Below are 25432 nucleotides of genomic sequence, written 5' to 3' on the forward strand. Positions count from 1 at the left end.
GGAGTAGTAGCTGATAGCTATTTATATTATCCATTTTCATTATTAGTACTTGGGCAGCACGGTGGTGTAGTGGTTAGCGCTGTTGCCTCACAACAAGAAAGTCCGGGTTCACGCTCCATGGCTGGCGAGGGCAGGCACGTGCACACGTAGGGCTTTAGGGGTGCTTGAGCCCCTGCCCTTTTTGCCTCGAATTAAATGTTGCCCTTTTAAAATAATAATAATAATAATCCTGGGCGGCACGGTGGTGTAATGGTTAGCGCTGTCGCCTCACAGCAAGAAGGTCCGGGTTCGAGCCCTGTGGCCGGCGAGGGCCTTTCTGTGTGGAGTTTGCATGTTCTCCCCGTGTCCGCGTGGGTTTCCTCCGGGTGCTCCGGTTTCCCCCACAGTCCAAAGACATGCAGGTTAGGTTAACTGGTGGCTCTAAATTGACCGTAGGTGTGAATGTGAGTGTGAATGGTTGTCTGTGTCTATGTGTCAGCCCTGTGATGACCTGGCGACTTGTCCAGGGTGTACCCCGCCTTTCGCCCGTAGTCAGCTGGGATAGGCTCCAGCTTGCCTGTGACCCTGTAGAACAGGATAAAGCGGCTAGAGATAATGAGATGGATGCACGGGCGCAGATAGAGGGGGGGACGGGGGGGATTCGTCCCACCCAGATTTAAATTCATCTCGTTCGGTCCCCCCCACTTATAGGGAGGAAAAAACGTCTATGCTGTCTTATTTCTTTGCATAAGGCAAACCTCACGGAAAAATCAAAAGACTAATTACCATTCGGTTTATTGAGGTGCACAGCAGTACAGACAGCTGCAACTGCGCAGACTGCACAGGTTGCGAGCGCGAGCCTGGTTGCTATGGTTACAAGTTTGACAGGCATATCGGGGACAGCGCCTCCTAGTTCAGGACCCCAACACGGCATGATGAAGGGTGCCAAAAGGCAGAAAACGATTGCATCGTTTTTAAAAAAAAAAACGACTGTAAGTAAACTGTGCCTTACTTTATCATATCACCTTGCAATTTTTTGATAGTCTGTTCAAAGTAATGTCGTAGTGAAAGTAAAATCGTACGGAGTAGAGATGCCTTTCTGGTAGCCTCCTTCTTTCGGTGGCAGCCTGTAGATACAGTGCTCAGAAGGCAGTTTTAATGTTTAATCTGGCATTCCCTGCCATAATTTCAGCGAGCATATTGTTTCATAAGGAAACTTTGCGAAGAGTTGTTGACTGACTGCCGCTCACGCAACACACAGGCATAGTTAGAAAGTCAGGATGCACTGGTTTACACTTTACACACACACGCGTAGCCCAGCCTCTCGCTATGTTTAACAGTTGGAACTTAGCGGTTTTAAAACTAGTTTTGCAATTTCTGTGCGTGATGATAATGTGCAAACTTTGGATTTCCATAGGCTATGTTAAAATGTTATCATTGTCCTGGCCTGCAGGTAGTTCCTGGTGATGGCAGTGAGGGAGGTGAAATAACATGTATACACACTACCGTTCAAAAGTTTGGGGTCACCCAGACAATTTTGTGTTTTCCATGAAAAGTCACACTTTTATTTACCACCATAAGTTGTAAAATGAATAGAAAATAGAGTCGAGACATTTTTCTGGCCATTTTGAGCATTTAATCGAGCCCACAAATGTGATGCTCCAGAAACTCAATCTGCTCAAAGGAAGGTCAGTTTTATAGCTTCTCTAAAGAGCTCAACTGTTTTCAGCTGTGCTAACATGATTGTACAAGGGTTTTCTAATCATCCATTAGCCTTCTGAGGCAATGAGCAAACACATTGTACCATTAGAACACTGGAGTGAGAGTTGCTGGAAATGGGCCTCTATACACCTATGGAGATATTGCACCAAAAACCAGACATTTGCAGCTAGAATAGTCATTTACCACATTAGCAATGTATAGAGTGCATTTCTGATTAGTTTAAAGTGATCTGCATTGAAAAGAACAGTGCTTTTCTTTCAGAAATAAGGACATTTCAAAGTGACCCCAAACTTTTGAACAGTAGTGTGTGTATATATATATATATATATATATATATATATATATATATATATATATATATATATATATATACACACACACACAAAATGGAATCATTTGCTGACAACTCAGTCCCCCCCAGTTCAAAAATCCTATCTGCGCCCCTGGATGGATGGGTGGTATTTCCTAACCTTAAGAGCTTTACCTGTCACACCCATTGACATTCCGAAGTTTTGTAGCCTTCAGAGATATTAGATTCTTTGTAAACAAGTGATACAAAGCCGCAATGTTTTGTTTTGTAACAGACAGATGACGATTTGACTAATCATCAGTGTTGCTAGAGTAAGTTATATAATCACCAAATTCAGTTCATTAATTTAGAGTCACATCAAGATTTTTATTTTTTTTGCATTTCACAGAATATCAAACACATTTTGAGCTCTAGTAGGTACTGAGACTTTTAAACCAAAGCAGCTAATGTGTGCTACTCCAGCCCTAGTACGTAATTCATCAATTTGTTAGTGATTTTACAGTAGCTGTTTTACTCTGGCAGTTATCATAGGTATTTACAGAGTGTTTTTTCATTGCTACAGCAATATTGTTGTCATGCAGCCAAATTTCCCTTTCATCCTCTCTCCTCATACAAGTTGGGCCACATGTACACCATATGGAAATCCTCACTTAACAATTTGTGTCTATGATAAAAGCTAAAGGTACCCTGTCTTCCATCGCTGGCTATAGCCTCCTATCCTCTCTTCTGCTGCAGAAAGTGCATTTTTTATACACTTCAAGTATTTTGCTAGTGAAATACTACAGATCTACATGGGACCTGCTAGGTCTGAGTTGGTTTTACCTCATTAGTATTGCTATCCTTACTAGCCATCCCTCACTGTGCTGTTTCTCTAGTTAGCTCTGTAAACGTGTCGTTTTATTGTGTTGCTGCAAAATAGCAACACTCATTTTCTCCCTCTGCACCATCTCCTCTGAACATTTCACATCTCTTACCATTTAACCAACCAAGAGCATGTGGAGTAGTTCTGCTTTTCTATATCTGGCACCTCCAGGACGGGCGGCACGGTGGTGTAGTGGTTAGCGCTATCGCCTCACAGCAAGAAGGTCCGGGTTCGAGCCCCGTGGCCGGCGAGGGCCTTTCTGTGTGGAGTTTGCATGTTCTCCCCGTGTCCGCGTGGGTTTCCTCCGGGTGCTCCGGTTTCCCCCACAGTCCAAAGACATGCAGATTAGGTTAACTGGTGACTCTAAATTGACCGTAGGTGTGAATGTGAGTGTGAATGGTTGTCTGTGTCTATTGCCGCTTTTCCACTACCAACGCGGCTGAGTTGGACTGAGCCGTGCCGTGCTGAGTTGGGCTGAGTCGGGCTGAGCGGGGCTGTTGGAGTTGCATTTCGACTACAACTGCGCTGAACCGTGCTGGCTGGAAGTGGGTGGACACATTGGGTGGAGTTAGCGAAAGTGGGTGGACGTCACGTGATGTCGTTAAGCGGCGCAAACAGTGACATCAGTGACCTTTTAAGCGGTAGTCTCACGACCCGAATAGTAAACAATAAACATGGAGGACGTGGAGTCGTTAGTGTTGCTGGTCTTGGTGCTGTGGCTTGTTGTCACCGACAACGCGGACAGATACTGGCAAGAGCGTATAGATGAGGCGAGGCGCATAAGGCTTCAGAAATTCTCGTAATTCGTAATTATTCTCCTTCCGGGTTTGCGGTGTTTACAGATCCCAGCGCGCTCGTGGGGCGTGTGTGGGCATGTGAGGACACTCCTCCTCACCAATCAGTGCACAGGGGAGTGTCTCCTCACGCCCCCAGCCTCACTCGGCACGGTTTGGCTCGCTTCAGCCCCACTCCAAAACGGTGCGAGTTTTAGGGGCTAAGCAGGGCTGAAGCGAGCTGAGTCGTGCTGGTTTTTGGTAGTCGAAACGCGAGCCGTGTCGGGCTGAAGTGAGCTGAAGCGAGCTGAAGTGAGCTGAAAAAGGGTAGTGGAAAAGGGCCATATGTGTCAGCCCTGTGATGACCTGGCGACTTGTCCAGGGTGTACCCCGCCTTTCGCCCGTAGTCAGCTGGGATAGGCTCCAGCTTGCCTGCGACCCTGTAGAACAGGATAAAGCGGCTAGAGATAATGAGATGAGATGAGATGAGATGAGATGAGATGAGATGAGATGAGCAACTCCAGGACAATCAGCAGGACATCTGAGATATGGCAACTCCTCTTTGTACACACTGCAGCACTGAGTCTCATGTTGATCTCAGAAAAGATCTCCTTGACAATGAAATAGGTTACACAGTTCACTGACATGAAGCTAGATTCACTTAGACATTACTGTATTTGCCGGTCATATTCAGCAAGGTTGCTAAACGCAGTACTGGCTTCGTGCTGAGGATGTTAGGATTGTACGGTAGTTCCCTTGGGCTTGCTGGAACTAACATCTGTTCAGAAGTGGGTTATTCGCCTGTGGCTGGACTCCAAATACTACAGACAGACACTTGTTCTCATCTCAGTCATCAGGGCACAGGCTCTGGCTTGGCTTTGCTAATGAAAGGGGTCTGCTTGGGAAAAGTACCCCACTGGAGAGAGACGTTCAATACAGACATCTCCCTTACTGGCTCTGGAGCAGTGTAGGGCTACAGAAGCACAGGGGACATGCGGCTCTCTGGGGTGAGATTAGAACACACCAATCAACTGGAATGGAGGGCGGTCAATCTGAACATCAAGGTTCCTTCTCAGACCTGAGATGTTACTTTATGTTGGTCAACTTATACAATGTTGTGGAAGTCAGATAGAGCTCATCACCCAATTGTGTAAATTAATGGACTGACCTTGGATCATTCTCATACCTTAGATATGCCAGGTATACACCCTAGGATACTATTTAGACTAGATACTGGCCATCTGATCCTCAGATCAAATTTTCATCTGTAACAGAATAAATAAAAACAACAACAACAAGAGGCTCTCTTGTCTAAGCAGGGACTGGCCCACTGGGTGGTGGATATCACCACCATGGCTTGTAGGCAGGCAGGAAGCAGTGCCCCTCATCTCATCTCATTATCTCTAGCCGCTTTATCCTTTTACAGGGTCGCAGGCAAGCTGGAGCCTATCCCAGCTGACTACGGGCGAAAGGCGGGGTACACCCTGGACAAGTCGCCAGGTCATCACAGGGCTGACACATAGACACAGACAACCATTCACACTCACATTCACACCTACGGTCAATTTAGAGTCACCAGTTAACCTAACCTGCATGTCTTTGGACTGTGGGGGAAACCGGAGCACCCGGAGGAAACCCACGCGGACACGGGGAGAACATGCAAACTCCACACAGAAAGGCCCTCGCCGGCCCCGGGGCTTGAACCCGGGACCTTCTTGCTGTGAGGCGACAGCGCTAACCACTACACCACCGTGCCGCCCGCAGTGCCCCTATCTGCCCATATCAAACAATTAGGAATAGAATAGATAGATAGAATGCCTTTATTGTCACTGCACAAATGTACAACAAAATTTAATCTGTCATAGGAGAGCAATATCTCCTTCTTATGGGCATTACATGCACTGCTACTATCTGAACATTACTATGCACTTTGTCCAACTTCTACAAGGTTAACTTTGCCCTTCCCAGTGCACCAAACTGTGCTTTTATGAAGCCTGGCAAACTGCCAGGGTTCCAGGTTATTAATGACAAGAACCAACCTGGTGAGAACTCCGCAAGAAGGTTCCAGAGAAAGTGGTGGAACCAATGGTATTTACTTATTTATTTTTATGTGCCATACATCACTTCATGACGTTTTTGGAACATGTGTGCACGTGGGGACAAGAATGTGTCTGGGTGATTTTGACTGCTCCTGGCAGTTATTCAGAGCTCACAGCCCAGTAGTCACAAAATTAGAGATTACTTAACTATTATGCTTATTGTTTTATAGACAATTATTTAATAGTAACCACAAGACTTGTGTGACCATAGCAAGGTTGCAGGAAAGTTCACAGTTGGTGAGGAGAGCAAGGTTTTAGCATTTTGTTCTTTGCGATACACATCAAGATGCACTCACTATGGATTAGCTGCGGGTCAAAAATATATGTTTTTCCAGATGCAATTTCATGAAAATATATTAATATTAAATGGCATAGCGCCACCGTAATAAGCATAACATGGCTATCTGCCTTACTGCTGACAGGTTCCTGTGTAGTAATTTTAGCCCAGTGTCATGGGAAATGTATGAATCATACAGTGCTATGAAACAAAGTGAATTGGCTCCATGCCTGTTCAAGCTGAGTTCTTGCTACAATTCATACAAGAATGTGTCTCTATGGTGGTGTTTTGAAAGATAAGCTTCAAACAGTTGCTCTCTCTTCATAAAAAAACAAACAAAAACTGGTGGCTTATCACTAATTATCTGTATGCAGCCAACTAACTGGGTGGCTCAATACAGGAGGAAGACAGCTGACCTAAGCATCCTGTAAGCTAACTTAAAATTACATTCACTTTAAATATAGAATGTAATGGTACATGCAGGCTGTAAATATTTTGTTTCATTACTTTATAGTACCTAGTACACTGCACATCCACAAACTGCAGAAAATAAAAAGTTTAGTGCCGAACATGCCACTTTACTTGTGTGTGTGCGCGCGCGTGTGTTGGCAAAAATTTAAATATTTGAACAATTTTTATTTAATATTTCACCTGAAATATTTAAATAATATTGGCTGGCTTTTTTTTCGTGGTCTATCAGATATATTCCATTTAGTTAGCGTGATATTGAACAGGTTGAAGAAGAGTTCAATATCATGCTAGCTGAATGGAATATATTGTATCTGATAGACCACGAAAAAAAGCCAGCCAATATTATACATACACATTCCTTTTGTGTGTTCAACACGTCTTTCTTTTTCAAAATTCTCTCAAAATCTTCCGTATTTAATGAAACAAACCTGGAGGCCATGTTTGTTTACAAATTGTCATAATGGCTCGCTAGCGCAGAAGTTTTATGTCTCTGACGTGTCTCTTTTCCAGTTTTTTGATGCCTGTTGGTATGTTTTTCTCTTGTAAATATGCATGAAGAATATATTTTTTAAAAGACATTTTTTGGGCTTTTTTCACCTTTATTGGATAGGACAGTGTAGAGACAGGAAATGAGTGGGAGAGAGATGGGGAGGGATCAGGAAATTACCTCGGGTTGGAATCAAACCCGGGTCCCCGGATTTATGGTATGGCGCCTTATCCACGACACCCCCATGTGTGAAGAATATTTAATGAAGTTTTGGTAGCCTTTGAGGTGTTCAATGCGTCTTTTTCTTTTCCGGTGAACAAAGAACTTTCTCACTGGATATTTGCATCAGGTCTGACATGTGACATCATGTTGTCTTGACAACCATGCAATATCGTAAACCATATTCAATGCTCATTCTCCATTGGGTAGTGTGACGTAATACATGTAGGATAAGCGATATGCTAAAAATACTGCATGCTATCAAACCAAATGAATGAAATCCGCTAGAAGGGAACAGAATACATATATGTTATTTACCAGCTGGGAGGTCCGTATGGTGAAATACTGTGACCGAGGTCTTGAAAGTACTGACCGAGGTCACGGTATTTCACCATATGGATCGACCTTAAGCTGGTAAATGATATATATATTTTTTTTCTTTACCAAATTCTAACAGAAAACGAGAGCGCCCGAAAGGGAAAACCGAGCCGAGGCGAGCCGTCATTTTGAATCCTCATTCACGGCTGTAATGCAAATGGCTTCCTCCTCGGTATACAAGTGCACTTCCATGGCAGGAAAAAAACTACATTTTGCTGCCTATGTAGTCCCCTATTTATACAAAACTGAGTCATTCAGGATTCAGCCATGTTTTTGCTCGGCGTTAGCAAGTTAGAGGTTTTTAGCTTTCTCCTGCAATGTTTTCTTTTATATCTTCTTCCTCAGGGTAGTAAAACTCGCTTTCGCTGTGAAGACTGTCATTATCACTATCCATGATGTAAAATTAATGCTATTCTTATGAGAAATGCTGGCAAAAATTTATAAGATTTTTGATAATCTTATAAATAAATCTTATAAAAAAAGATAAATGTTGACAAAAAATGCTACTATGTTTGTTGTTGTGAACAAGCGAGTCGCCAGAGGTCCATAACTGGGGTCTGTAACTGGGGTCCGTATAGTAGGATACGGACCCGCTCGCCAGCCAGTCAGAGCGCAGGATTTGATGGAAACTGGACCGCGAAAAAAATAAATGTTTTTATTCCATTGAAAAAGTGTCCTGTGTGTCTAATATTTATTCCTATTCCATACTGACACATTATAGAGTGGTTATGACAAAATTTCAGATCATAAAAGAGGCCACACTAACTGAACTAAAACTAAACTACATTATACCAGTAGAGGTCTTTGAAATGATATTTTATAAGCAAGAAAGCTGAATCATCTTTCCAGTACAGATACAATCACTGAAGCTAAAACTGCATTGAGTAGTTTGGATTCTTGTTCTTGGCAGAAGTCATTTAGCACGCACAACTGTCCTATACAGACAGCAACTACAAGATATAAATGCAGCTTGACAGATTTATACAGCCTGACAGATGGAATTCAAATCTATGGAAGCAGTAGGACAGTCTAAAAATGTTGGTTTGCAAGAGACTCTTTATGTGATTGGAAAGAGTAATTAGGAAACATATCACTGAGTGTAGCGGCATTTACCTCAAATTCAACTAGATAAAACAGAAGGCCACTCTATGAGGAATTAATTACAGCTACATTTCAATACTATAACTCAGTTACACGTACATTATGGATGACTTTTTTTATGCATTTTCATATGAGCAACCTTCAATGAGCAACGAGATGCATAATTTATATTTTTAATAATTGAGATGAAAATGAGATACAAAATATATTTTTGCTTTAAGTATTAATGTAATCATATCTGTGATATGATTCTCAGTCATATATACAGATATGGATGAAATTAGTTGTATCCACATTCTGCAGTATTTTCTTCTTTCGGGTCACCACAGCAGATCGTCCAGTGTACGATCCACATATTTGCTTTGGCATAGTTTTTACACCAGATGCCCTTCTTGATGCAGCCCTCCCCGATCTATCCGTACTTGGGAACAGCTGGGCTTGTGCATCCCCAGTGGCTGGGTATTTTGTCTTTGAACTGTGGAGCACCCAGAGGAAACCCAATGCAGACACGTGGAAGAACATGTAAACTCCACACAGAAAGGCCTCGGTTGGACGCTGGGCTCAAACCCAGAAGCTTCTTGCTGTTAGGTGATGGTTCTAACCACTGTGCTGCCCATATTCTGCAGTATTGTACTATTATGCAACTAGCTTATTACAACTGCTTAGCAAACAAGTTTCATATTGAACAGTAACAGGGTTCTTTCCTTTTCCTCATGAAAAATCTTTTCAGGACTTTTTCCACATTGCCTTTTAAATTATTCCAGACATTCTGTGTGGGCGGCACGGTGGTGTAGTGGTTAGCGCTGTTGCCTCACAGCAAGAAGGTCCGGGTTCGAGCCCCGTGGCCGGCGAGGGCCTTTCTGTGCGGAGTTTGCATGTTCTCCCCGTGTCTGCGTGGGTTTCCTCCGGGTGCTCCGGTTTCCCCCAAAGACATGCAGGTTAGGTTAACTGGTGACTCTAAATTGAGTGTGAATGGTTGTCTGTGTCTATGTGTCAGCCCTGTGATGACCTGGCGACTTGTCCAGGGTGTACCCCGCCTTTCGCCCGTAGTCAGCTGGGATAGGCTCCAGCTTGCCTGCGACCCTGTAGAACAGGATAAAGTGGCTACAGATAATGAGATGAGATGAGAGATTGTGTTCTGCTTTCATTCTCATTTTTAAACTTTTTTTTTGGCCCAAGGTTGTTCAAAAATTCACTTGGTACCAGAGAACACTGGGCCAAAGGTAAGTGATTGACTTTGTGATCAAATTTGAGGTCATATGTTCTGAATACTTGGGTAAAGAAAGGAACAGAGATGTCAGCTGACCACTGTTTGGTGGTGAGTTGAATATGTTGCATAGGACATCAGTCAGATGTACCTGGTAAACCCAGAAGAGTCTACCAGATTGCCTGGTAGTGTCTGGAAAAGGCTCTGGAAAGAGACAAATTTGGCTCCCACCTCTGAAAGGTGGGAAGCCTAGAAAGCGTGATGGTGTAGGATGTAAGCTTATGGTTATCAGTTATTTTATAAAAATGATGCTTCACTGCATGCCTAGTTATTTCTGGCATAATTTGCTGTCCAAAAACGTGTTTATATGGATTCAAAAACTGTACACTCCAGCACTTTCTGGTTCATATAGAAGTGTCTACGATCTCACCTGTCTAAGTGTGACACCTGTACAAAAATCCTTTCAGCAGATGGCAGTCCATGACACCCTTTGAATACCTTATTTAAGTAAATTGGAGATTGAAATTGAAAACCCTACTATACCCTATAATCAAAACCCTAACTAACCCTACTATAAAAACAAGTGATGCCCGAGGTAAATGGGAAAAACAGAGAATAGAAGAACAGGTTTAAATAAAGTTGGATGAGTCTGAAAAAAGTCATATTGGCTAGTTCTTATGAAGGAAAAAGGGTTACAAGCGGGAAACTTCACTCACTTCCACCACACAAGTGTAGTCCGACCCATCAAGAAGTGTGACTTTGCACTGCATGTTTTTTGGCTTCTTGGTAACCTTGACGGGAGACTTGGAGAGCTTGCTGGAAGTGGACTTGTAGGGGGTGGACTCGTCCTCAGTTGACTGCTGATCGGTTTTCCCCTGGGCAGCAACACCTGTCTCTCTTGCACCGTTCTGCTCACGAGGGAACATATAAATATAAAGAACATGGTTCAATCTCCAAAACCTCACAAACACATGTAGACTAAACAGACTTTAAACTGGTGCTGGTAATGGATCAGAGGCATTACTACTTTGATACATCTTACCGGTTTGTGTATGCGTGTGCAGAGATGTTCAAGTTCTTAAACAAGAACTGACATTCTATAAGCTCATATTGCTTTTTATTTTAATTTTATCAGCCTAACTGGTTGATGAGCTTTGCAGTAGTTTGGTTTGAGTGAGCATGAGCTAAAAGAAGAGCAGAATTATAAACTGTATGAACTATGTACGTTTGGGGTGGCAGGGTGGTATAGTGGTAAGCACTGGTACCTCACAGCAAGAAGGTCCTGGGTTCGAGCCCAGTAGTCGACAGGGGCCTTTTTGTGTGGAGTTTGCATGTTCTCCCCGTGTCTGCATGGGTTTCCCCAACAGTCCGAAGACATGCAGGTTAGGCTAATTGGTGGCTCTAAATTGGCCGTAGGTGTGAATGTGAGTGTGAATGGTTGTCTGTGTCTATGTGTCAGCCCTGCGATGACCTGGCGACTTGTCCAGGGTGTACCCCGCCTTTCGCCCATAGTCAGCTGGGATAGGCTCCAGCTTGCCCGCGACCCTGCACAGGATAAGCGGCTACAGATAATGGATGGATGGATGGATACGTATGTTTGTTAGACTCCAAGCCTTAAAATGTAGACATGAACAGTGAACATGGGTTTTCCTAAGGTTCGTAGTTCAAATCTAAATCTAATTGGATTTAGAAACCAAATGCTACCTGCTCTTTTTTAACTGGCGTGCTGTGGGCAGCTGCAGGTGGAAGCTGGTCGTCGATGGGTGGGGCTGTGTGGGGCGGAGCCGCACCTGCCCCCTGCTGCTCCGGCTGGCCTTCTACCTCTGAATTTGGCTCTGTCGTCATGGCAATTTACACTGTAACAAGAACAACAACAGTGTGGTTAACATAGCTATTGTAAATGCAAGAACACATAGTATTATCAGTTACCACACATATTTGTAGAATATGCTGTACAAGAATGCATAAAAATGAGAAAGTGCTGCCTTGGCAGTGCAGTTCCAGATACTACAACATTCATCAGAGATGTTATGATTTACAGTATGCAAGGCTACACCTCTGGAACTGCTTTGAAATTGCAACTACTTCATGTTCTAAACGTATGGGTGCTACAACAAACTGCAAATCCATACACTACCGTTCAAAAGTTTGGGGTCACCTAGACAATTTTGTGTTTTCCATGAAAAGTCACACTTTTATTTACCACCATAAGTTGTAAAATGAATAGAAAATATAGTCAAGACATTTTTCTGGCCATTTTGAACATTTAATCGACCCCACAAACGTGATGCTCCAGAAACTCAATCTGCTCAAAGGAAGGTCAGTTTTATAGCTTCTCTAAAGAGCTCAACTGTTTTCAGCTGTGCTAACATGATTGTACAAGGGTTTTCTAATCATCCATTAGCCTTCTGAGGCAATGAGCAAACACATTGTACCATTAGAACACTGGAGTGAGAGTTGCTGGAAATGGGCCTCTATACACCTATGGAGATATTGCACCAAAAACCAGACATTTGCAGCTAGAATAGTCATTTACCACATTAGCAATGTATAGAGTGGATTTCTGATTAGTTTAAAGTGATCTTCATTGAAAAGAACAGTGCTTTTCTTTCAAAAATAAGGACATTTCAAAGTGACCCCAAACTTTTGAACGGTAGTGTACGTAGCTGACAGACAGTACTGGCAATATTTTGACACAATGGAGGTTTTATAACTAAAATGCCCAAAGCTGAAAAACAGCTACTATATCTCCTCCTCTTCCTCCTAAACCTCATGCCAACATGGTGTTGAGCCCACCAGTGCCACCTAACTCCGCCATCTCTCACGGTCATGGCTGAGTGCCGGGACGTCCTCCAGTCTCAGATTAATCTGCTGGAGGACTTGACAAACGACATTGTTCCAACTGGTGCATGGTCAACCGTGAAGGCGTCTCCATCCCACCGCTAGGCAGATCAAATTTACGAAGTGAATTGGTTGGACCAGCTCTTATTTTAGGGGTGTCATACGAAAGGGGATGAATACCTACACACACTCCAGATTTTTGTTTTTTTCATCTTAATTATTGTTTGTGTCACAATAAAACAACAATTTGGACCTTTAAAGTGGTAGGCATGTTTTGTAAATCAAATGGTGCTAACCCTCCAAAAATCCATTTTAATTCCAGCTTGTAATGTGACAAAAGAGGACAAACACCAAGGGGAAATGAATACTTTTGCAAGACACTGTAAGCCAAGCCAAGAAGCCTTTATTTGTCACACATCCACTCAAGCACAGACTTAAGCACACAGTGAAATTTAACCTCTGCATTTAACCCATCTGAAGCAGTGAACACACACATGCACACACAAGTGAGCAACGAGCCGGGGAGCAGTTGTGGGTTAGGTGGCTTGCTCAAGGGCACTTCAGCCCAACCTCAGGCCCTGGCTGCCCGATGTTAATAATAATAATAATAAATAATAATAATAATAAGTTCAATTTATATAGCGCCTTTCTCAAAACCCAAGGTTGCTTTACAATAATAGGCAGAAAGAAAAGAAAAAAGTCCACCAAATAGAGGTCAGGATATCATTCCAGTGGTGTAGCAGCCACAGTCCCACCAAAAGGTGCACAAAAACAAGTCCCACATCTCCAGCACAGCCACCGTGACGCCGCCAGCAACATCGCTCGAACACCACGCCATGGATCCACAAAGCGAGCACAGAAGCACCGCCACGCAGAGCGCTGGTATGTCCCAAACCGCCTCCACAGCTGCTGCGACGCTACCGAGCAACATCGCTCGGAACATCACGCCAAGCATTAAAGCACAGAGCTCTGGACAACCACGATGTTAAAATGAGCAACGAGCTCACTGCAGTCCATAGCTGGGAGCACAGGCATCACCCACAGCGAACCAAGGCCTGGAGGGAACCGACGCCCAAAACTGGGTCCGGAGCTACACCACAACCGGTGGACAAAAAACACTCAAACAAACATCAAACACAGAAAAAAGAAAAAAAAATTAAAATAAAAAAGGAGAGAAAATAAAATAGCTCCTAACTGCATGTCTTTGAACTGTGGGGGAAACCGGAGCCCCCGGAGGAAACCCACACAGACACGGGGAGAATATGTTAACTCCACATAGAAAGGCCCCTGTTGGCCACTGGGCTCGAACCCAGAACCTTCTTGCTGTGAGGCGACAGTGCTAACCACTACACCACTGTGTATTAATCAGCCCGCGATTTCCTATAATCACCTGCGTATTTATACTAAATACTATTAATTATTGAATGCTGAATGATCAACAGTGCATTTTATAACCAAGAAGATTATGCTACACTTTGGGATGGTGTTCACAACATACCTTACTGCTCAGTATTTATTAAATATCACAGAGGATAATGCTGACATATTTCCTCAAACATTAGAGGATTTCACGTCTTGTGATTGGGAATACAAAATACTGACAATGAAATGAAAAGTTTGATACATTTACTTCTCAAGTGCAATAATTATTTCCTGGTGGAGTGACACCTAGCACACACTGAATATAAAATCCCTTTTTACACTGTTGTGAAATAAAAAACATGGATTTGAGACATAAAGACAACTCCTTCCAAACGATAGTGCATTTTTAGAACGAATAGCTGATGGCAGAGTATGCTTGGTAACCTTTTTTTCAATTTTTAACCATAACTGAACACCAATTAATAAGAGACAGTCTGAAAGAAAGAGTCATCTTGAAATGTACTAAACAATACCAAAACCAATCAAATAATCTGGATCAATTCTAATAACAGGTCTATAATAACATTTGCTATAATACTACAAAACTATAATAGCAGTCTAATAACAGTCATTTAGAAAATGAATCCCAAATTACTGGAGAACGAGGTCTGTAATTCATTTGATAATGACATGCCTTGATTCATGCGCTTACATACACACTGTCCACTAACTACCAAATACCAAGAAAATTCTGCGCTTGTTTTCCAATATAATTCATCTGTGTGAATGTGGTGCAGTTTTGTGTACAGTGTATAGTAGCATGAGAGGAAGGATCACTGTGCAAAAAGATAGGTGGACATGTCCCTTCCCTCTGTGCTCTATTTTAAGGGATTAGACGTATGGTGGTTGTGTGATATAAACGCTAACGTAGTAGGTCACTAACCCTATAACACTTTACACTATAGGAAATACAACAGCATGGCCTTGGGACAGGTTCCCGTTACAAATAAGTACAACTGAATGAATGAATAAGTAAATAATCTAATGTGTATGCAAACCTTTAACATCACGTTAACTTCAAAAGCACGCCTACACTCAAAAAAATGATTCTTGGTCCAGGTAAATATTAAGAAATAGTTACACATAAAATTTAACCTCCTAGGGCCTAGCGGTCACATACGTGGACAGCACTTTTTAGAAATTCAGAACAAGAATCCACATATGTGGACATACTTTTTCTCAGAAAGTACATCTTATCAAAGATGATGCTTAGTTTTTATTCTAATCAGGTTCTAATAAGCCCAAATAGCAAAAAGAAATAAAAAATGCATGTAAAAAAAACAGCTTGGGTCTTAGGAGGTTAAGTAAAGTTTATAAAATTGAAAATATATTCAGTTAAATCATATAAACGCTATTTGAACTGGCCTACTACGAACTATATCTAAACAAATCATGTATACTTTACTTGATGAGATCTCGTAGGGACTGACATGCACATCACACTCCCGCACAGTAGATGGCAACATTTTCAGTCATTGTGTCAAACTTCTTCCTACTAAATCGTGACCTTATTGGTACAAATAATTATATTTAAAATTTCAGAAACACGATAGTGAAATTCATGTCACAATTCAAGCGGAATCAAAAAATCATTTTAATTTCAACATTGACTCATGGGGGCGTCGTGGCTTAGGTGGATAAGGCGCCATACCATAAATCCGGGGACCCGGGTTCGATTCCGACCCAAGGTCATTTCCCGATCCCTCCCCGTGTCTCTCTCTCCTGCTCATTTCCTGTCTCTACACTGTCCTATCCAATAAAAAAGCCCAAAAAATATCTTAAAAAAACATTTATCCACATAAGGTTTATTTTAAAAAAATCCATAACCATTATGTAATTTATTTGCATTACCTTAACATGGTTGAAACGTGTACCATAAAGCTCAGCATTTACTTAAAGTTTATGTGATAGAATTACATGGAAAATTGTCATGTGATTAAATTACATAAAGTCTATTTTTTAGGGTCAATTATTTTTTTGAGTGTATTAATTAACCCACTGGCCAAGAAATACCAAATAATACGTGCTCAAAAAGCCAACTGGGACTCAGGTGTCTAGTTGCTGTAACCTGGCTGTAAATGCCATACGCAGCTCCTAAAATATGCACAAAGCTGGAAAAAAGAGAGCTAAAAATAGAACCCCTCGAGTATTGAGTAACATCACAGGCAGTAGGAAGAGAGATATTCACAGCATATTTAAAATCACTTCACACAGTCACTGTCTATTGCATGTTTAACATCTAACATTACAACTATTTTAGAATGCTAGTTGCAGAACAGTGAATACGGGGTCACAAGATTCAGGAGTAAAATGTTTTAAAGATCTTTTTTTTGCTAAGAAAGCTCCAGTGCCAAATCTAAGTTGAATAACAAAAAAAAAAAAAAAAATTAACATCACATTATACACACACAGTATTGTCCTTTGAATACAATTTCTTCTTGAATATGCAGGAAAAGTATAAAAAGACATAACAAATGCACATTTTTTTTTTCGCAAACCACTACTACAAGAAATGACCATTGCTTCATCATTATTGATTATAAAACAGTGAGCACATTTTAATTTAAAAGTAAATATAAACAAGAACTGTGAGCTACTGCTCACTTACGTATCCCCCCGCTCTCGCTTATGTCAGAATGCAAGCAATCGAAGGAATAGGACACTTATTATGAATGTTGACTTCAACAAATAATTAACCCTGAAACAAGTAAGTAAAGAGCAGTGTTCTCCCCAGGGATTTCAAATAGCATCCTGGTAAACTGTCATTTTGAAATAGCATTTTGCTTCCTGAAGTAGCGTCAAAATCCACCCTATATGTTTCGTAAATATATTCAGTCGGTAAACAGGAAGTCGATGTGCGACAGACCTGAAAACGGTACACACGGTGTAGAACCCCAAGCTGAAGCTCGGTACCAAATATCAAGCAGTTGTGATTTGTAGTTGCTGAGAAAAATGTTATGAAAATTTTGTAAATCCACGCTATATATTTCGGAAATACATTAAGTCGGTAAACAGGAAGTTGATGTGCGACAAACCTGAAAACGGTACACATGGTACAGAACCCCAAGCTGAAGCTTAGTACTAAATATCAAGCGGTTGTGATTTGTAGTTGCTGAGAAAAATGTTATGAAAATTTTGTAAATCCACGCTATATATTTCGGAAATACATTAAGTTGGTAAACAGGAAGTTGATGTGCGACAAACCTGAAAACGGTACACATGGTACAGAACCCCAAGCTGAAGCTTAGTACTAAATATCAAGCGGTTGTGATTTGTAGTTGCTGAGAAAAGTGAGATGAAAATTTTGTAAATCCACCCTATAGTTTTCGTAAATACATTCAGTCGGTAAACAGGAAGTTGATGTGCGACAAACCTGAAAACGGTATACAGGGTATAGAACCCAAAGCTGAAGTTTGCTACAAAGTTTCAAGTGGCTATGATTTGTGGTTGCTGAGAAAAAGGGTATTTCGGACAAATGGACAGAGGTAAACCAGTATGCCCCCCCCCCCCCCCCCCCCCCCTTTGGAGCGGGGGTATTATAATAATAATAATAATAATAATAATAACTGGCACAGAGTGTTATTATATATAAATTTTGAAAAACTGTAAGCTCATGATTTTACCAGCAGTAGCCTTTATAGTTAAGTGAGGACAGAAAGCAGGCATTGAGCCTGAACTACACAGTCAGTGGCTTTTTCCATAATGCATTCTGTCATTATATTTGCCTCTATAACACTTCATCACATGACTAATTATGGATTGGCCAATGAGAACACACTGGAGGCGAGAGTCGATGAACAAAACGTTCCTGCAGGAGAACGAGTGTGAGTGATTTTCAGGTGATGAGTGATGTCATGCTGTGCACTTATTCTTGCACAAACAGTGCGGTTATTCCAATGGAAAATCATGTTTTTTGTGTCATTCAGTCTTTTGCTCTCTTGCACTGCATTCTATGTGGATTATGGTGGTTTCTTATGTAAAAGTGTTACACACACACACACACACACACACACACACACACACACACACACACACACACACACACATGCATACACACACAGATATATATCAAGAATAATTATAAACACACTGAAAACAAATATAACCCCAATTCCAAAAAAGTTGGGACAAAGTACAAATTGTAAATAAAAATGGAATGCAATGATGTGGAAGTTTAAAAATTCCATATTTTATTCAGAATAGAACATAGATGACATATCAAATGTTTAAACTGAGAAAATGTATCATTTAAAGAGAAAAATTAGGTGATTTTAAATTTCTTTTTTCACCTCCATTATTGACAGACAGAGACAGGAAATGAGCAGAAGAGAGAGACACACACGAGGAAGGATTGGGAAACGAACCCAGGTCCCCAGACCCACAGCACGGCGCCCCATCCACCTGAGCCATGACGCCCCCAGGTGATTTTAAATGTCATGACAACAACACATCTAAAAAAAGTTGGGACAAGGCCATGTTTACCACTGTGAGACATCCCCTTTTCTCTTTACAACAGTCTGTAAACGTCTGGGGACTGAGGAGACAAGTTGCTCAAGTTTAGGGATAGGAATGTTAACCCATTCTTGTCTAATGTAGGATTCTAGTTGCTCAACTGTCTTAGGTCTTTTTTGTCATATCTTCCGTTTTATGATGCGCCAAATGTTTTCTATGGGTGAAAGATCTGGACTGCAGGGTGGCCAGTTCAGTACCCGGACCCTTCTTCTACGCAGCCATGATGCTGTAATTGATGCAGTATGTGGTTTGGCATTGCCATGTTGGAAAATGCAAGGTCTTCCCTGAAAGAGACGTCGTCTGGATGGGAGCATATGTTGCTCTAGAACCTGGATATACCTTTCAGCATTGATGGTGTCTTTCCAGATGTGTAAGCTGCCCATGCCACACGCACTAATGCAACCCCATACCATCAGAGATGCAGGCTTCTGAACTGAGCGCTGATAACAACTTGGGTCGTCCTTCTCCTCTTTAGTCCGAATGTGACGGTGTCCCTGATTTCCATAAAGAACTTCAAATTTTGATTCGTCTGACCACAGAACAGTTTTCCACTTTGCCACAGTCCATTTTAAATGAGCCTTGGCCCAGAGAAGACGTCTGCGCTTCTGGATCATGTTTAGATACGGCTTCTTCTTTGAACTATAGAGTTTTAGCTGGCAACGGCGGCTGGCACGGTGAATTGTGTTCACAGATGATGTTCTCTGGAAATATTCCTGAGCCCATTTTGTGATTTCCAATACAGAAGCATGCCTGTATGTGATGCAGTGCCGTCTAAGGGCCCGAAGATCACGGGCACCCAGTATGGTTTTCCGGCCTTGACCCTTACGCACAGAGATTCTTCCAGATTCTCTGAATCTTTTGATGATATTATGCACTGTAGATGATGATATGTTCAAACTCTTTGCAATTTTACACTGTCGAACTCCTTTCTGATATTGCTCCACTATTTGTCGGCGCAGAATTAGGGGGATTGGTGATCCTCTTTCCATCTTTACTTCTGAGAGCCGCTGCCACTCCGAGATGCTCTTTTTATACTCAGTCATGTTAATGACCTATTGCCAACTGACCTAATGAGTTGCAATTTGGTCCTCCAGCTGTTCCTTTTTTGTACCTTTAACTTTTCCAGCCTCTTATTGCCCCTGTCCCAACTTTTTTGAGATGTGTTGCTGTCATGAAATTTCAAATGAGCCAATATTTGGCATGAAATTTCAAAATGTCTCACTTTCGACATTTGATATGTTGTCTATGTTCTATTGTGAAAACAATATCAGTTTTTGAGAGTTGTAAGTTATTGCATTCCATTTTTATTTACAATTTGTACTTTGTCCCAACTTTTTTGGAACCGGGGTTGTAATTAAGGGAGCAATATTTGATCTTTTTTATCCTTTATGTGTATAAATAATTTGGAAGATAGTTACAGCATGATTAAAACAAAACAAAAAATGGATGAAGTCTGAAGAAAAACTGTCTGGAAAACAGACTTCTGGTCCAGAATACTTGTTTGTGATTGGATGTGCCTGCTATCAATCATTTTATAGACACACTAACAGCTGTGTATTTCCTTGTTGCGGGTAGGGCAGGGGAAAATTCATGAATATTCCTGAGGAAAGCACTACCTGATTGGCCCGTGAATGAAGAACGTGCTACCTGTTTGGCCAATAAGAGCCTTTTGGCTCACTGCATTGTTTTGATGGAAAATAAATTAATCAGTATCCACACTAGATAACATTTACCAACTGTTTCCAAAACCCTTATCCAAAACCTAACCTTCTTGCATACGTGTTCTCCAAGATGGGGTTCCAAAGTCAAAATTAAACTGTGAAACATTGACATTCGCTGGCCAATCAGAATATTCATGAGTTTCCCCCAGCCTCCCAGCAAAAAGGAAATTTGTTTATGGGCCAGTGAAGAAGGCGGGAGTCGTTAAAATGTCAAACCACCTAACCATTAGAGACCTAAGGGTCATGGGGGAGACTAATCTTACATAATGCACCTTTAATGGATCAACATATTTAAATTAAGGCCAATTTCCACTAAAGTAAAATATGTAAGTTCAACAAAAAGTAACAAGATGAACTGTGAGCTACTGCTCACTTATGTATCCCCCCGCTCTCGCTTATGTCAGAATGCAAGCAATCGAAGGAATAGGACACTTATTATGAATGTTGACTTCAACAAATAATTAACCCTGAAACAAGTAAGTAAAGAGCAGTGTTCTCCCCAGGGATTTCAAATAGCATCTTGGTAAACTGTTACTTTGAAATAGCATTTTGCTTCCTGAAGTAGCATCAAACTCCACCCTATATGTTCCGTAAATACATTCAGTCGATAAACAGGAAGTCGATGTGCGACAGACCTGAAAACGATATACAAGGTATCGAACCCTAAGCTGAAGCTCAGTACCAAATATCAAGCAGTTGTGATTTGTAGTTGCTGAGAAAAATGTTACAGAAATTTTGTAAATCCACACTGTATGTTTCGTAAATACATTCAGTCGGTAAACAGGAAGTTGATGTGCGACAGACCTGAAAACGGTATGCAGGGTATAGAACCCCAAGCTGAAGTTTGGTACCAAGTGGCTGTTATTTGTGGTTGCTGAGAAAAAGGGTGTTTCAGATGGACGGAAATACGGAAGGACGGAAGTAAACCAGTATACCCCCCTCCTTCGGAGCAGGGGTATAATAAATACGTAAATAACAGGGTTATGCACAGAGTATCAGTTTAAACTCATTAATTAGAAATACAGTACCAGTCAAAAGTTTGGACACACCTACTCATTCACAAGTTTTTCTGTTTTTTACATTGTAGAACAATACTGAAGACATCAAAACTATGAAATAACACATGGAACATACGGTATATGGAATTATGTGGTAAACAAAAAAAGTGTTAACAAACAAAAAATATTTCATATTTTAGATTCTTCAAAGTAGCCAGCGTTTACCTTGATGACACTTTGCACACTGTTGGCAATATCTTAAGGAACCAAGCCAAGAAGCCTTTATTTATCACACGTACACTCAAGCACAGACTTAAAGTGCCATTCCACCATTGGATGTATTCTTTGGCATAAAATACAATATATTTTATGACAACATGACTAGACAGAGAAATCTTTTAGCTTCAAAATGATATATCAAACAATTTTTTGACAACGACAAGTATATTAATTAATTTTGCGACCAAAGTCACTTACCCTTTTAATTTCCGCGCGGTAGTGGAACGTGATGTCATCGGCAGGTTCCCCTTCTTGTGTACCACGTCACGTGTGACGTGGCACAGATTATCAGCAATGGCGGATAGAACGCGATTTCCACTTGTCGATTGCTGTGCCGATATTCACCATCGACCGTCTCCTTTGGGCATCACTTGCTATTTTCCTTCGCTTCTTTTCCGAAGCTGACAATCGCGTTCTATCCGCCATTGCTGATAATCTGTGCCACGTCACACGTGACGTGGTACACAAGAAGGGGAACCTGCCGATGACATCATGTTTCACTACCGCGCAGAAATTAAAAGGGTAGGTGACTTTGGTCGCAAAATTAATATACTTGTCGTTGTCAAAAAATTATGTTTGATATATCATTTTGAAGCTAAAAGATTTCTCTGTCTAGTCATGTTGTCATAAAATATATTGTATTTTATGCCAAAGAATACATCCAGTGGTGGAATGGCACTTTAAGCACACAGTGAAATTTAACCTCTGCATTTAACCCATCTGAAGCAGTGAACACACACATGCACACACAAGTGAGCAATAAACACACAAACACCCAGAGCAATGGGCACCTACGATACAGCACCCAGGGAGCATTTGAGGGTTAGGTGCTTTGCTCAAGGGCACATCAGCCCAACCTCAGGCCATGGCTGCCCCTTGTTAACCTAACCACATGTCTTTGGACTGTGGGGGAAACCGGAGCACCCGGAGGAAACCCACGCGGACACGGGGAGAACATGCAAACTCTGCACAGAAAGGCCCTCGCCGGCCACGGGGCTCGAACCTGGACCTTCTTGCTGTGAGGCAACAGTGCTAACCACTACACCCACCGTTGAGGTAGTCACCTGGAATGCTTTTCAATTAACAGGTGCCTCATCAAAAGTTAATTAGTGCGATTTCTTGCCTTCTTAATGCATTTGAGATCTAACAGTGAATAATTAAAATACAGTAAATAGCCCTATTCCACAACTGTAGTAATCCATATTATGTCAAGAACTGATCAACTAAGTCAAGAGAAACGACATCCATCATTACTTTAAGACATGAAGTGACTTTTCTTCTTCTTTCAGCTGTTCCCATTTGGGGTTGCCACAGCAGATAATGTCCCTCCCAGCATCTCCTCCTGTCCTCTGTATCTTCTTCTGTTACACAAACCGTCCTCATGTCCTCCTTCATCTCATCTTTGGTCTTCCTATTTTCCTTCTACTTGGCATCTCCATCTCCAGAATTCTTTTCCCAGTATACCTTGGATGTCTCCTCTGTACGTGTCCAAACCATCTCAATCTCGCCTCTCTCATTTTGTCTCCAAGCCACAACATGTGCTGTCCCTCTAATATTCTCATTTCTCATCCTGTCTAACTTTGTCACTCCGAATGAAAAAGCTCAACATCTTCAGCTCTGCTACCTCCAGTTCAGCCTCTTGTCTTTTTGTCAGTGCCACTGTCTCCAAACCATACAATATTGCTGCTCTTACTACTGCCTTGTACACTTTCCCTTTCACTCACTGGTAACCTTCTGTCACAAATCCCTCCGGATATCCTCCTCTCCTCCATCCATTCCAACCTGCTTGTACGCTCTTATTCACTTTTCTTCCGCACGCTCTATTACTTGGTAGAGTTGACCCAGATATTTGAACTCACACATACACACACGAAGAATCTTTTATTCATCCATCCATTCATTATCTGTAACCGCTTATCCTGTACAGGGTCGCAGGCAAGCTGGAGCCCAACCCAGCTGACTATGGGTGAGAGGCGGGGTACACCCTGGACAAGTCCCCAGGTCATCGCAGGGCTGACACATAGAAACAAACAACCATTCACACTCATGTTCACACCTACGGTCAATTTAGAGCCACCAGTTAACCTAACCTGCATGTCTTTGGACTGTGGGGGAAACCGGAGCACCCGGAGGAAACCCACGCGGACACGGGGAGAACATGCAAACTCCGCACAGAAAGGCCCTTGCCGGCCACGGGGCTCGAACCCAGGACCGTCTTGCTATGAGGCGACAGTGCTAACCACTACACCACCGTGCCACTCTGAAGTGTCTTTTAATTAATAAAAATAAAGAAAAGCCACTGAATTGGAGGGTGTGTCCAAACCTTTGACTGGTACTGTATGTACATCATTACAAGCACTGTGATAGACTGGTGACATATCAATATATAAAACCTAGATATTTACTTAACCCCTTCAAACACAAAGAAAAATGCTATGGAACTTCATATATACAACTGTACGCATTATGTCCGAAGGGGTTATGTGGAAATTCTGCCCTTAATTTAAATACATTGATCCATGAATTATGTTTTTCAGTGGTATACTGTAATGCAGCCCTGTGATGACCTGGCGACTTGTCCAGGGTGTACCCCGCCTTTCGCCCGTAGTCAGCTGGGATAGGCTCCAGCTTGCCTGCGACCCTGTAGAACAGGATAAAGTGGCTACAGATAATGAGATGAGATGAGATACTGTAATGCGGCTGTGTCAAATGAACTCAAGGTTTCAATGAGCACAATGAAAAAAAACAATGTACAAAAGCCAGGCCAGGTCAATACCGAGAGATCCGAAACAGTAACGAGAGCTAGACAAATCATGATCAGGAAACAGACAAGAGTCCAAGAACCAGGAATCAGTAGACACGGGCAATCTAAACACAGGGGCTAGGCGAATCGTAATCGGAAAAAAGGCGAGGATCGAAAAATCGGTAGGCAAGAGAAACGGGCAAACAAACACAAGGGCTAGGCAAAAATGGAAAAAAAAACGGAAGGCAAAAAGGGTCACACACAGGTAATCAAACACTCAGTAGGCTCACGAAATGTAGAGGCAATACTGTGCAAAGAACACAACAAACAAAGGGGTATAAATACAGACATAAACAAAAGGTACAGGTGATGGTGATTAGAACTCGGGGAACCACTCTTAGGAAGTGTCTCCGGATTGGCTGACGGAGTGCACGTGGTAGTGACTGGTGTGTGACGGGGATTGTGGGAAGTGGAGTGTTGGGTGAGCCTGGAAGCGTGACATATACAGGATCAACTGTCATATTACCCACGAGTCGACTATGTGTCATCTTCATGCTTCCATATTTTTTCCTTGTACTGGCCAATTCCATTCTTTACAGGTTGCGTTGTTTGGGGTGGCACGGCGGTGTAGTGGTTAGCACGGTCGCCTCACAGCAAGAAGGTTCTGGGTTCGAGCCCAGCAGCCGGCGGGGGCCTTTCTGTGTGGAGTCTGCATGTTCTCCCCGTGTCTGCGTGGGTTTCTTCTGGGTGCTCCGTTTTCCCCCACAGTTAAAAAAAAAATAGACATGCGGTTAGGTTAATATGGGACGACCTTGGGCTGAGGTGCCCTTGAGTGAGGCACCTAACTCCCAACTGCTCCCTGGGCGCTGTTAGCATGGCTGCCCACTGCTCTGGGTATGTATGTGTACTCATTGCTCATGTGTGTGTGTGTGTGTGTGTGTGTGCGCGTGTGTGTGTTCACTGCTTCAGATGAGTTAAATGCAGAGAGGAATTTCACAAGCGTGTGATGAATAAAGTTGTTGTTGTTCATG

At 42.1% G+C, this 25432-nt stretch overlaps 1 protein-coding gene across 1 annotated transcript in view; it reads right to left on the reverse strand.

Moving 5' to 3' along the window:
- Nucleotides 1–25432, reverse strand: part of epb41l3a (erythrocyte membrane protein band 4.1-like 3a) — a 185221-nt gene that overhangs the window by 112676 nt on the left and 47113 nt on the right. The window contains exons 2-3 of the mRNA XM_060922394.1: nucleotides 11590–11741; nucleotides 10602–10793 (exon numbers count right to left, since the gene is read on the reverse strand). Coding sequence (XP_060778377.1) covers nucleotides 10602–10793; nucleotides 11590–11730 — 333 coding nt within the window. The 5' untranslated portion in view covers nucleotides 11731–11741. The remainder of the gene's footprint in view (nucleotides 1–10601; nucleotides 10794–11589; nucleotides 11742–25432) is intronic.

The sequence above is a fragment of the Neoarius graeffei genome, chromosome 5 (assembly GCF_027579695.1).
Source record: "Neoarius graeffei isolate fNeoGra1 chromosome 5, fNeoGra1.pri, whole genome shotgun sequence".
NCBI lineage: Eukaryota > Metazoa > Chordata > Actinopteri > Siluriformes > Ariidae > Neoarius > Neoarius graeffei.